The 14,838-nt window shown below is 42.1% G+C and overlaps 1 protein-coding gene across 1 annotated transcript in view; it reads right to left on the reverse strand.

Annotated features, from left to right (window-relative positions):
* The window catches only part of Cfap54 (cilia and flagella associated protein 54), a 283,790-nt gene that overhangs the window by 62,698 nt on the left and 206,254 nt on the right, over window positions 1-14,838 (reverse strand). Inside the window, exon 61 of the mRNA XM_028783037.1 lies at window positions 13,478-13,619. Coding sequence (XP_028638870.1) covers window positions 13,478-13,619 — 142 coding nt within the window. The remainder of the gene's footprint in view (window positions 1-13,477; window positions 13,620-14,838) is intronic.

Here is a 14,838-nt window from a genome sequence, read left to right on the forward strand (position 1 = left end):
AAGAGAGAGAATTTCAAACCACAAAATATGTAGTCATTCCCAAAGTACATGCTATCTATAGAATAGATAAGGAGACAGAAGGTGACACTAAGCAGGAAATCCCCGAAAGACATTAATGATGGAGAGCAGGGGTGTGGGGCCGGTCAAGTAGTCTTGTCATTTATAGAATAAAAGAAAAAGAAATTAAAATGTAATGTGATAATCCAAAATTGTGTTACAGCTTTTACAACTTAAAAATGGAAAGCATCATCCAAAAGACCATCATCTAGGTTAATGGTTCTCAACCTTTCTACTGCTGAGATCCTTTAATACAGTTCCTTATGTTATGGTGACCCCAACCATAAAATTATCTTTGCTGAATTGGCCAGAGACATGCATCCCAAACCTAGACACTCATGCAGTTTTCCCCCAGTGACTTTACCCAATGCTCATTCTGAGGTCCATGGATGAAGTCTAAGGGTTAAAGACCTGCAAGTCCTGTTTGCAGTTATTGCTCCTGGATGAAAGCTCAGTCAACTCCACCATGACATTGTAAAATGGTCAAACAAACTGCCTTAAAATGGAACTGAAAACACAGAGAATTCCTCCCTACCCCCTGAACAGAATTACACATTTAAATGACAAATGGCTTCTATTTACTGATACAGTTTCATCTGAGGGTTTGCTTGTGCTTGCTTGTGATATCTAACCATGTCAACACCAAAACCTCCAACAAGATTTCCCTTTATGCCAATATCAGCAGGAAAGCAAACAGTTCAGAGCACTGAGGGACTCCATTTTCAACCTTACCATTTATGGTGGAGTATGCCGCCTTTTGCAGAGAGGTTCCCCCCAACCCCCCCCCCCGGAGGTGGTGAGCTTTACCTTAACAGGAAGCTAGGAAGGGGGATACCACACTGCCAAGCTGTCCTTGGGTTCTTCATGTGAAACAAATAAATTAATTAAAATGCCATGTTCGTTTAAGTCCTTCTCGCTTGACGAAACTGTAGAAGTCATTAAAGCTATTAACTCTACACAACTTTTTTATATTCTGTGTAAAAAAACATGAAGAGCAGGAAAGGCCTCTCTACTATGTGTGTGTTGGGGGGGGGCACAAGAGCTCTTCCAGAGCTATAGCTCCAATGTGCTTTACCCCTTCTAATGAAACACCATTTAACTTGAAATAACAACTGACACACTATAAGGTTATTTCAGGCATAGGTAGGTGGGCAAACATCTGAAAAAAATGAAACAATTCCTCTGGACTTCAAGAGAAACATCTGACAGGACTTGGTGTCATTGGTAAATACTCAAGTCCTCAAGTAGAAACTCTGAATTTTGGGAAGTTTATACCTACCACTAAGAATTTTCCAGTACTTAGGGTGTTTTTTTTTTCTTTCTGAAAGGCGTGGTGGTGGTGCTTTACGTTTACAGTGTTTGCTGTTGGCCATGGAAATAGACCAATGTTCAGATGTTCTCATCCCTCCAGAAACCAAGGTTTTCCAAATGCATAAGCTGTCACGGGGACTCCACGCTAGTCTCAGCACCTTGGCCCTTCTATCTGTTGAAAGAATTCAGAGACACACAGAGTACAGCATAGGAGATGGCTGGAGTTTTTTGACAAAGTAAAGTTGATCCCTCTCAAAGGATAGGCAGCCAACAGCCTCTGAGAGACGGTGGTAGTCAGACGGGCCACTGCTGTGCTGGCTTTCATTCTTAGGTATGCCTCATAGTATTTCTTAACATCCCTAAACTACATGCATTTCCTAGGGGCAGTTTTCCTGTGCAGGTGATTGACTGGCCTGCCAATCAAGAAACAGAGCCAAGTAAATGACCTTTGTCAGGGTACAAGCATCAGTGAGACCTAGTGTTTCGCTCCAGCTTCCTGCTGTCTGTGAAGTAACTTACACTTTACTAAACCTTCCCTTGTGGTGTTTAACTGTTCTCACCCTTTACTGGGCAGAGGCCTATTAACAAAGACTGGGGCTCAGACTAACCCCAATCCTCTATAAAATAATGGTGCATCTTTATGGCCCATACTTGGTAACTGGGTCTTTAGGAATTAGATACCATCTTCAATCCTCTTGGAGACCTCAGTCCTCTGAAAGATGAAACATGCCAATTAGATCCTAAATTTATCTATTAAAATGCTTGGTCAGGAGATTCAACTTCCCTAAGAGACAGTTCCCAGCAGTTAGCTCTCTTGAGGGACTACAGAGGTCCTCACTGGCCCTGGCCCATGCATGGTAAGTGTCCTTTATGGCACCATTTTCTAAATTCATATCTGTTCCCAGGTGACAGAGCCTAGGCTTTTAACCAATTTGCTTTCTAGATTCAATGAATTCCAACAGTTCAATCATTCCAAAGGCATGATTCCAGGGGCTACAGAGATGGCTCAGTGGTTAAGAACACTACTGGCTGTTCTTCCAGAGGGCCTCGGTTGAATTCCCAACACCCACACTGAAGCTCACAACTGTCTGTAACTCCAGTTCCAGGGAACCTGATAACCACAGACAGACAGACATGCAGGCAAAACGCCAATGTACATAAAATAAAAATAAATGAATTATTAAAGACATGGTTCCAAAGATAGCCAAAGCCATCAGAGAAATAACAGAAGTCTCTTTTCCTAGTGGGAGAACAGATACTAATTGAAACCTACAGGGAGGACCCTCAGGGCCATCAGTTAAGTCCTCTTTGAAAGGCTCTTTGCCTATGCTTTTATCTTCTACAGGCATCAAGATCCTGAGACTTGACGACTGTATCTATCACTCTCTAAATATTGGTAAGAAAACCCTTCAAGAAATCACCTCCTACCATGTGATGAAGACTGAAGTCCATCCAAATGGACCTGTCAATCACCTGAACAGAAAACCCCCTTATGAAAGCTATCTGTGCTAGAAGCTTTAGAAATAGATAAATCCTACCTAAAACTCTAGGCTGAACCAATTTGCCATTGTCCCTTCAGCTGCTGCCTACTGTCCTCTTAAAGTGTCACTTATCTTGTGGTAAACTCTACCTACCATCTATGTTCTATGTCTTCTCTCAATTCCTTCAACAGAGATCACAAGGATGATCAAGCCCATGGAAAGCCAAGGAAGATATCTATGAAATACTATATATAGTGTTAGAAACCCTGCATGAGGCAGAGGTCCACGTAGATGGCAAGGTGGGCCAGTATACTTTAATGCATTATAGCAGAGAGAAAACATCAGTGATGTGGGTTTCAGAGAATACCCCAGAGTTAACTACCCACCTCCCCAAAACCTCACTTCACTACCAATGCTTAGGACACAAAGAATATAATTATTTGAAAAGGTCCTTTAAATATTCAACATTTTCTAACTACATATCTGTGTGAGGCTGGATTTTCTTTATTTACTTCAATGAAAACATTACATTTCTGCAGATTTGCTTTAGAAGAAGGTTAGAGAGTTCAACTCATTTTTAGAAAACCAGATATTAAATACATTTGCAATATGTTATTTCTGCTAACTTGTGGTAGGTTTATTAATAATCCTTTTAAATTAATAAACTTTAACTTCCAGTTTTAATTTCTAACATAGCTTTATTACTTCCATAGTAATAGATCTAATTTTTTTAACCTTTATAAAGATAATTTTGAGTAAATTACATCTTTCCAGACAGTTATAAATTTTATAGAGCTTTTCAAATTTATTTTCTTGGAGTGGAATAAAAATAAACCTGTAGCAATTTAATTTTTCACTGTCAATGGTTACTTTCCTGTTAGTATTTATCACTTATGAGTATTTTTATAATTACTTTTCCTAAAATATTAATTTGATGAATAGTAAGGTCCCACTTTCCCCCTAGATTATTATTTATTTATTTTTATTTATTTATTTATTACATCCCAACCATGGTTTCCCCTCCCTCCTCTCCTCCCAGTACTCCCCTCAATCTCCCCTCTTCACCTTCTCCCTATCCACTCCTCTTCTGTTTGGTTTATTTTTTTTTCAGAGAAGGCCAGGCCTCCTATGGATACCAACCAGCCATGGCATATCAAGTTGCAGTAAGACAAGGTACCCCCTCTCCTAGTAAGGCTAAACAAGGCAATCTAGTAAGCGGAAAAGGGCCCCAAAGGCAGGCAACAGAGTCAGAGACAGGACTTGTTCCCACTGTTAAGAGTCCCACAGGAAGACCCATCTACACAACAGTAGCATATGTGCAGAGGGCCTAGGTCAGACTCATTCAGGATCCCTGGTTGCCAATTCATTCTCTGTGAGCCCATGAGAACCCAGTTCTGTGGGTTTTCTTGTGGTGTCCTTGACCCCTCTGGCTCCTACAATCCTCCCTTCCCCTGTTCCACAAGATTCCCCAAGCTCCACCTAATGTTTGGCTGTAGGTCTCAGCATCTTTTTCCATCAGTTTCTAGATGAACCCTCTCTGATGACAACTGGGCCAGGCACCAATCTATAATAGCAGACTATCATTAGGAATAATTTCATTGACTTGTTTTTGTTTTATTTTGGTTTTTGGGGGGTGATTTTTGGTTTTTGTTTGTTTGTTTGCTTGCTTATTTACTTGGTTGTTTTGGTTTTGGTTTTGGTTTGGTTATTTTGCCAGTTGTTTTTGGTTCTATCCTAGGTCTTTGGACTGTCCAACCTCTGGGTCCTGGGCCTCCAGGCAGTGTTAGAGGTGGTCTCTCTCTCTCTCTCTCTCTCTCTCTCTCTCTCTCTCTCTCTCTCTCCATATATATATATATGTGTGTGTGTGTGGTGTGTGTGTGTGTGTGTGTGTGTTAAATGGTTTTATGAAATCCAACATAATTTGTATACTAAAGCTAACACAGTCAGATTATGTAAAAAGTAAGTCTCAACTTCATGCCCCACCTCATAGGTGTATTCAAATTAAAATCATTTAGAAAGGTTACATGTTGTTTAGCTTGTTGACAACTTGATAAAAGCTCAGGTCAGCTGGAAGGACAGAGCCTCCATTGAAAATAAATGCCTGCATCAGTCTGTAAGGGGCTTTCTTAATTAATAATTGATGTGGGAGGGCCCAGCCAACAGTGAGTGATGCCACCCCTGGGCAGGTGATGGGGGTTATATAAAAAAGTAGACTGAACAAGCATCCGTCCATGGTCGGCCTCAGCTCCTACCTCCAGAGCCTAGTCTTGAGTTCCTGTGTTGACTTCTCTCAAAGATAAAGTATGATAAGCATATGTAAGCCAAATAAAACTTTTTGGTCATGGTGGTTATCATAGCAATAGAAACCAAATTAAAATGGGTTTAAAAATAAAAAGATAATCGGATACATAGTAGGAAAATGCCAAACAAAAGAAAGCAATATTTATGATCTTAGCTTCTAGACAAAGTAAAATCCGGTGCTTATGTAATGCAGAAGTAGGACCTTTACAGTATTACTGGGGATAGCGCATTTGCAAATAACATCAGGATAAAGTGATGGTCCTACACCAAATGGCTTCTGCACATGTTTAAAGCAAATGAAAGCATCCCCATTATAAAAGCACAATGGTTAAGTTCATGCCTAACAACACAGTGTCCACAATATGAAAACAAAGCCTAGAGCTGTAAGAGGAGAAACAGAAGCACCTTAGCTGTAGGAGCCCTTTACCTCATCTGGAGGGTGTTAAATCACGGCAGCAGGGGGCCAAATCTGCTCCATGCTTTTGTATAACTGAAGAGTGAAGACTAGTGTTTATATGCTCAAGTTGTTAAAGAAACAAAAGGGATACATGAAAACTAAAGTGTTTTCAGCACATCTCACCATCTCACAGTAGCTGCAACCAGAAACAAAAGCCCGAAATGCTTACAGCTCAGCTAAGTACAGAAGACAGAGACTGACTCCGACCTTTCTGTAAATGATCAAGTGACAGAAAGTATGGAATAATCAATACAGTGACACTAACCTATAGAAATAAAATGTGGTTGAAGGTGTGGCTCAGTTGCTGGGGTCCTTAGCTGGCATGTGAGTGGCCCTGGTTTCCATTCCCCAAACTGCAGAAAACCTAGGCATGGCGCCTCACAACTGTAATCCTTGCTCTTGGGAGGAGGAGGCAGGTCAGAAGTTCAAGATCACCATTGGCTACATAGTGAATGTGATGCCTAGGCTATATGAAACCCTGCCAGAAGGAAGAAAGGAAAGAAGGAAGGAAGGAGGGAGGGAAGAAAAGAATGAGAGAACAGTCAGTAAAATATTCGAGCACAGTGTTAAAATGTTCACATCAGAAAGGATTGGAGTCAAGAAGTAGAAAGGATCTATAACGTTCCTTGTAAAATAATTAGGATAAAACTGCAAGCTATTTTGAAGTTAATATCTAAATGTGATTCAACTCGAATAAAATATAAGATTTTTTAAAAAATTATACAACTTGCTTCTGGAGGTATTTTAAGCCATGAAAGACAATTTTGAAAAAAAAGAATAAGAGTCAGGGGCTCACTCTAACACCTATTAAATATTATGATTACAATGTTACAAAATATATACAGTGCATTGAAGCCAGAATACTGGGAGCAACAGGAACTGAATGAGAAGTCCAGCGGCAGGGCCAGCATTTGGTAAAGCTACATGTGAGATCACGTGACTCACTTTGCTTGGGCCAAATAGAATTTCACAGAAGAATCTGACGTAGGGAGTAACTTTTTAACAGATCTAGACATCACCAAAGAAAATAGGAATACTTTCCTGCTTTATAGAAGTTATTTTTTCATATGATAGAAGTCCTGTTGGAAAAAAAAGGTTAAATAACTGATAAATGATTTTCTTTATTTATAAAAGTTTTATAAAATACTTTATTATTATATTTTTTAGGTCTCTGAGGTTTGAGGTGGTGTGCTATGCAGCAACACCTTACCAGAACTGCAAACAGCAGGTATTGTCTCTCTCATAAGCACTCTGCTTCTTTCTTTTTAAATCTAAATTAAAAGGGGGTTTTGAGAATTTCATATATGAGTAGTGATAAATTATTTTGACAAACATTATACATACTCTTGGAGAAAAACAACATCAATGAATTTGTGCCCATGCCAGGCTGGCTTACAGGATGACATCTCATCACCAAGTGTGCTTGGCTAGTCTCTGAATATAACTTCTTATGCTGAGGAAATTAGGAAGATAAATATTATGTTTTCAGATTTCATGGATATATGGAATTCCAGAGCTGTGGAAAGCGATGGCAGAGAGAAGATTAAAGGCCTCTCGGGCAGGTATGAACTCCAAAAGAGCTGGTGTGTGTCTCACACCTAAGCCACGGCAGAGACAGCCAACGTGTCAGACAAACTCCCAATTCTACAGCTTTCTCTATAAAATAAACAAAATGACTCTCTTGGTAGCCTATTCGATTCTAACATTTAGCTTCTCGTTTGTTTCTTTAGCTTCCTGTTCCCGTTGGCATCACTATAAACCCCAAACAAGTTTCTCCTGTTTGAATGAGCCAGGGGTTCTGACTGCTGCACTAGAAGCAACAGTTAATAGGTGTGCAGTATCTCTAGTGGGCAACGTTGGAAACCATGTGCACAAGACAAAAGATGACTCTAAACACTCATCTCAGTGCTCAGAACCTGCCAGTACAGGAAGCTATGTGGCAAAGAACTGTTTGTCAGATCCAATTACGGTTCTCTCCAACTGTTCTAGAGACAGGAAGACTACCCTGAGTCATCTAGATGGTCCAGTGTCACCATAGCGTCCCGACAGATAGAAACACAAAGCAGAAGAATGAGAAATGACGTCAGGGTGGTTTAGAGATGCTAACTTGGAAGATGGAGGAAGGACACAAATGCCAAGGAACTCGGATGGCCTCAAGCAGAGACACTCCCTTAGGGCTCCTGAGGGTAGAAATTCCCGTGACGTGAACCAGGGGATAGGTGCTCATTTTGGATATCTGACTTCCAGAACTCATGATAAAATCTTGTTCTTCGAAGCCTGTGTTAGGGTAGGAATGGTGGCTGATGCATGGTCAGCAGTGACTGCTCCTGAGGGAAGCCTGAGTCAAAGAGAAGGCAGATGCTAAGGTTCTCCCCATATCCTTGAGTCTTTCTCTATTGAGAAAAAAAATATCAAAACATTCAATTAAAAGGAAAGATTCTCTACATATATGACTAACGTTGTGGTCTTCAATGTCAAAAAGGGAAGTTAAGACCAAGTAAATTTCGTTCATTGTGCAAAATCTTTTTTCTAACTAAAAGGTGACATTTCCCCCTCTTCATCCACATGTTAGAAACTGTTGAGATAGAGTGTGTTCTAAAACTGCCTTCAGGAGGGTTAGGGAGGAGAGGGGAAGAGCCCCCTGGTGGCCTGCACTGGAGAGCATCCCTTTGCAACTGTTGCCATGGGCCCCAGCCAGAGATCTTTGTCTTCCTCTGCTTCTAAAATAGTTCGAACTGAGTTCCCCAAGCCATTTACTTGGTGTGAGCGTCAACCTTATAACCAGAGAGAGTTTCTGATCCCTCCCGGGTGGGTCTAGACCCCAACTCAAGGTCTAGCCTACCATGAACTCCAACTCCCTGCTGTAGGCTGTTCTCCCTCCCTCTGAGGCTCTTCTACCCAAATCCATGAGCAAGTAACAAACCCTGCTCCAGCGAGGGCCTTGGGTATTAAAAAAAAAAAAAAAACTCCATTTAGAGAACAAGTCTGTTCTGCTGTCAAGCTCAGCCATGGATTAAAACAAACCCTGTACACTTTGCAGAACGGCTATATGCTTGACTTTAGAATGGGCAGAAGTAGCTTTCAAATCGCTTAAATCCCTTCAACAGACTGATTCTAAAACTATGCACCACCTCTGCCTTATGTCCTGTGGAGTGTCTTCTCATGTCTAACATGGTACTTAACAATACTGCCTGCAAAGCTGGACGGACAAGGGACTAGACCAGTAGAGGCAGATGGCTAAGTTTTATTTCTTCAGTGTCTTGCCTCATTCGTAAAGATGGGCATTACTGATGCTATCTCTCCCTGGATTTTTCCTAGAAGTTAAATAGCCAGTTGTTATCAGCTGGTAGTCCAGCCTTCAGGCTTCCTGCTGTTGTCAGTCCTTGGTTGTAAGGACCCTACTAAGGGCACTTGACTATTTGCTTCGAGTCTCTGACAGGCACATCTTCCTGACTATCTTCAGGAAGATGGCATCTGCTGCTGCCTCCCATGTATCATCTTGCTTCTTGTTTTCCACTGTGACTCCATCTAGTATAATATTTATTGCCTTAAAGACTGGTAGCGTTGATCGTTGACTAGTACCCATGGTGCTGTCTCTTCTCAGCATGTTTTCACATGTGTATGTATGTATGGTGAGCATGTACATATGGATGCTCATAGGAACACATCTGAGTACCCGTGTGTGAAAGACAAAGGCTGATGTTGGGCATCTTCCTTGGTCACCAGCCATTTCATTTGCTGAGACAGAGTTTCTTGTTGAACTCAGAGCTTGCTGAGTTGGCTAGTCAAGCTAGCTAGCTTTACCTGAAGATTCTACAGTTTCTTCCAAAGTGCTGGGATTGTCAGATTTAAGTGATCAATGAGGTATTTCTTCAGGGAAATCTCTGGACCTTTGTAGACACTGGACCAGGACAGCTCTGCTTCACTGCAACTGCCTTTCATCATCTTCAGTAATTGCTTCTATGATACTCTCAAGTGATAAAGCACATGGATGGATGGATGGATGCATACACACACACACACACACACACACACACACGCACACACGCACACACGCACACACGCACACACGCGCGCGCCTCCTCTATTCTAGCACAGGTAGATTTCTGTCTGCCCCATTGTAAACTATGTAACTGTTTGGGATTTGAGTACAAAACTCATCGTTCCATTTCCAAGCTACTAATTGTCTTGGAGGAAGAAGGGAATGGGATCATTGTAGAGAAATGGAGTCCATCTCTGAACCTAGACCCAGTGAGGAAGGGAAGGACAAGTCCCGTTTCTTCAGGCTGGAAGAAGAGCTGTGTCTCGGGAGGCAAAGCACATCCTACAGCATCAACAATATTCTCAGCTCTGCTCTGTAGGTCTCTGTGGTCTTGATGGGGAGGTCATCACCATGGCCTGCATTTGCAGCTTTCTGTATCTTATGTGTATTTAGCTGTGAGAGGCTGCATCTGGAACCACTAATCCGAAGTGGTACTTTTAATTTAAAGTGTCTTACAGGATTTAATAGTTTTTTTTATCTCCGCTGAATTAACTAACATTAAGCCCACCAGAAAAATCAAGGCTAGAAGACTTTATATATTTGAATACAGCTGTCATGTTGGCAGCTGATAGACATTTTCATGCTGAATTTAAACATGGTCCCACCTTGTTTAAATTCAGGCCATCAAGGGCCATCATTTTGGGGTCTGCAAGACAATGTGCAGAATATTCAGCAAATGGAACCAAGCATTCTGCCGGAATATTTTTAGTGTCCTGTGAGTGCCTATGAGTTCTCTCAGGTTCTGGCAAGGAAACCTGGAGTCCATTTCCTGCAGGTGGCTGTTTCTGTCATTACAATTCACGTCTTGAATTGCTTTGTCAAGAACATTGGATTCCTCTTCTGTCTGGCACTCATTTGCACCTGTCCTGTAATTCACTATTCCCGGGAGAAAACAATACTCCCAGCAGCTCTCATGCCATCCTGGCTGTCCCCAACATTCCACAAGAAGAGCTCCATTTAGCACGTTAATCCTGATTCCAGTGATATGGCTTTCAAAAATATGGATTTGTAGTTTTTCAATGCGTATGCCTTTTCTAACTGCCTGTGGTCAGAAGCTCATGGAAGAGAAGACCCACCTCCCTGCTGTGTTTGTTCCATGACTCATCTCTGATGGACGCAAGCATCTGGTGCTCTACTTGGGGTATAGCTCAACGTTGAAATACATACTTAGCAAGCTTAAGACTCTGGAGTCCATCAATAATAGCACAGCAAAGGAATGGGAAGGAAAGGAGTGAAGCAAAGAAATATCTGGTACTGTGCTGTGTACACAAAACGATGAATATTGCTCGTCAACTCATGTGTGGATGAATACTAATATTGTTTAAAGCTAGATTAGTGAGTTTTTTCTGGATGCTAATTTATGCTAATGAGTAGGAAATCAAGCAAGTTTTATTTGTTGTTGTTGAGCAATTTTTTCCCCTTTAGCAAGTCATTTTAATATGAACTTCATGGCCATCTGTGTATTTGTGGAAATCAGGTGGGAATTCAGAACTTCCTTCTAACCCAAATACTGAAACGAGTGGAGTCATCAGCATGCATTAATTATCAGCCTGCCAGGAAAAGACTGGAGGGCAAGATTAATATTCTTTATGCAAGGTAAAATGAAAAACAGATTCGACTTTACAAGCGAGCAATTCCATAGTTAGAATGGTACCGATGTGTTAATGGTCTAATGCAGGAACTGAAGAGGCTGGAATGTGAGCTAACATCTCTGTCCACACAGAACAGAAAACCCAATTCTAGCCTTAAGCTAAGAAGAAAATGGCTCACCTGGAGGGACTGACATCAATCGGTTTACGGACTACCATCCTCCACAGTGTACCCATGGCCGATGTCATTAGCTGAATGTGGCAACAGCTTTTCCTGTCTTTCTATACAGATGCTCATAGTACGTAGATAAACCAGTGGTTCTCAACCGTCCTAATGCTGTGACCCTTTAATATAGTTTCTTATGTCACGGTAATCCCCCAACCATAAAGTTATTCCATTATTATTTCATCACTGTAATCTCACTACTGTCATAAATCGTAATGTAAATATGTGATATACAGGATATCCAGTATGCACCCCTCTCCTCCCCTGAGTGATCGCAACCCACGGGTTGAGAACCGCTGCTCTAGACACTGACTGTGCTTGGTGAGTGGATTAGCATCCAACAAACATTGACAGGCCTCTCGCCCCTTGTCCAGGTAGAGCACGTGTCCCTGCCTCCCTCACACTGAACACTGCTAGGAGCAGTGGAATCAGGTGGTGAGATAGGCCTTCAGCAAGCCTGTATGATCTGACCGCTGGCTCTTACCCCAGGATCTGCTGTGAGCAGAACATGCTGTGGGTAACCATGAGCTCTGCAATTGGGGCCCATAGCAGATGCTTACCAAGCATCTGTCAGTCCCATCTGAGGCCTGAGGCAAAGCAACAGTGGAAGAGGGAAGATGTTGTTGGGTGTAAGTTGGTGACTCTCAGTCCATCTCAGACAAACCTTGTTATCCCTGAAAAGCGAAGGACTAGAATGAAGTAGACACGTTATACAGAGTTAATGAGGACCTGATAGAAGAGGAGGTAGCCATGCTGGAAGCATGACAAATATGACCCATTCCAGGTTTCTAGAGTGTCCTATGTAGGGCCAGTGAACTTATCTGTAAGGCCCCAAGGAGAAGGGAGTGCAGAGATGGAGGCATGGGTCATGACCCAGAAGCCTGTGGTAGCCAAAGTCCATCAGGCACAAAGGAGATAAAGGTTTAAGAATAAAGCTTTGGTATAAGAAGGCTATCTCATTATTTGACCTCCGCCAAAGCTCGGTTACACAGGGAATAGTTTTGGCCACTGAATCATCTGGAAGGCACTTGGAGACACTGATGTGAGACATGAGACCATCAGTGAGGGGTGGCCCTTCAGCAGAGGAAGCTGATCCCCCAGGCTGTGAGAGGGTGCCACAGTCACCTAGCTGGATTAAGGGGCGTGGGGATTTTCATCTCCTTTGGCTCAATGTTCAGCTCCGACCAAAAACAAACCAAAAACCAAAAAATGAAAAACCAGAGAGATCAGTCTTCCTGATCAGCACCCCTTTGCTCCGAGGCACCCTTTCAGTGCTTAGTACATGAGAAGCATTCAATAAATATTTATGACAAGTGGATGGACAAGCGCATAACTGAATGTTAAATACACTACTGCTGATCCGAGAGTCATACGGTAGTTCACTACCAAGAGAATCAACGATCAGTAAGTAAAAGTCATAAACAAACAAACAAAACAGTAGTCAACCTTAAACTCTATCCACCTGGCATTCATCAGTTCACTTAATGGACTGAATGGCTGGCATGTGCAAGTGATGGGGTGCTCTACTGTGGATGAATGAAGAGGGCAAGCCCTGCCTGCCATCAGGAAACTGATGAATGGATGGCATGCTTAAATACGCACACCGGAACATCCACACAAAAGTAAAAATGCTAGTGAAACTGAAGAGCCCCGGGAGAGTGTGAGTCAGTGAATGTTTTAGAGGCGAGGATCAAAGAAACTCCCTCAAACTAAAAACGTTCCCCGGAGGCACTTTCTGGCCTGTGAGAATATTAAGATAAATAGTATGAGGTCATATCATCTCCTAGAGCTCTGGTGTGCAGCAGCTAGAGTAACGTGTACACTCTGGTAGCGAACTGAACACGCTCTATTGTGGCAACTGGCCCCAGGTAGGACTCTGGAAATCCCCCCCAAACCATTATCTCCTCTAAGCAAAAGGCCAACAAATCACAACAGTAAAGTCTTCCAAACTTGGCTTACGTGGTACACAGAGAAGGTTCTGGTAAGTTCTGTAGGCATTCAAACGTACCGTACCGAGTAAATAATCTGTATATGAAGACAGAAGATCCACAGTGGCAAACTCTGGAATGTTTGGCAATGTCATGTTATTGACTTTGTCGGTCCTGGCATTCTTCTTTCCTATCAGGAGGTTGATCCCCAGCACAGATTCACTGACCTAGAATAAATACATTAGGATTCATATGTTACGTGTTAGTAAAGGCTATGGTTTGACTGTGCCCCTCCTAGTTCATTTGCTGGGAGTCTGATCTTCACTGTAGCACCAGGATGAGGGGGGAGGGAGCTTATTTAGAGAGATGATTAGGTCAAGAGAACTCAGCCCCCATTCATGGACTAAGGGAGGGGTCACCAAATAAGCTCCTTCTAAAAGGAGAAGCTGTCTTCCCATTTTATTTTTCTTCTTGCCTACCATGTACTGCCTTGTAATTATAGAGCAAGAAGGCTCTCCCCAGGTGCTAGCCTTTGACCTACCAGTCTCAACAACAGTGAGTCAGTAGATCCCTGTTTGACACCTACCCAGTGTGGGCTGTTCTGAATAGCAGCACAGTATAAACAGAGACAGTAAACATAAAGACAGGAATTCACAAAATACTATTCAATATATATCGTGTGTGGGTCGCACTATTAGGAGGTGTAGCCTTGCTAGAGTAGGTGTGGCTTTGTTGAAGGATATATGTCATGAGGGGTGGTCTTTGAGCTCTCTGAAGTTCAAACCAGGCCTAGTGGCTCAGTCTTTTCCTGCTGCCTGATGATCCAGATGTAGAACTCTCAGCTCCTTCTCCAGCCACATGTCTGCCTGTACACCACCATACTTCCCACCAGAATAGTAATGGACTAAACCTCTGAATTGTTAAATGTTTCTCTTTATAAGACTTGCAGTGGTCACAGTGTCCCTTCACAGCAATAGAACTCTTAACTAAAACACAAGGGAAGAAAGAAAACTCACAGTGTGAAAAAATAGTATGTGATCCCTGACATGGGGAATATGCATCACAGGCAAGCCAATTGGTTTGCTTTGACAATATAATTAATGTATATGTCACTTTAAATAAGCTACATCGTACAGGTACACATGTACATCCAACATTTCATTAAGGGGAAGTGGAAAGGGTTGTGTCTTGTTACTAGTGATTGTAAATGCTACAAAGGTGTAGAGACTATTTCTAAAGTCTCCAAACAGACAGAGCAGATAGAATCCCTCCCCAAGTGCAACTTATCCTGTCTTTCAAGCAGATTCATTGTACCTCTATAGCAGCTGATAGATGGAGAACACAGGCAAGAAAGAGAGAGGATCAATAGTGGACAATACAAGACAACAGGAAGAGTCAGCAATGGAGGACACAGGACAACAGAGAGGGTCAGCAATGGAGGACACA

This window comes from Grammomys surdaster, unplaced genomic scaffold (genome assembly GCF_004785775.1).
Source record: "Grammomys surdaster isolate TR1022 unplaced genomic scaffold, NIH_TR_1.0 958, whole genome shotgun sequence".
Lineage (NCBI taxonomy): Eukaryota > Metazoa > Chordata > Mammalia > Rodentia > Muridae > Grammomys > Grammomys surdaster.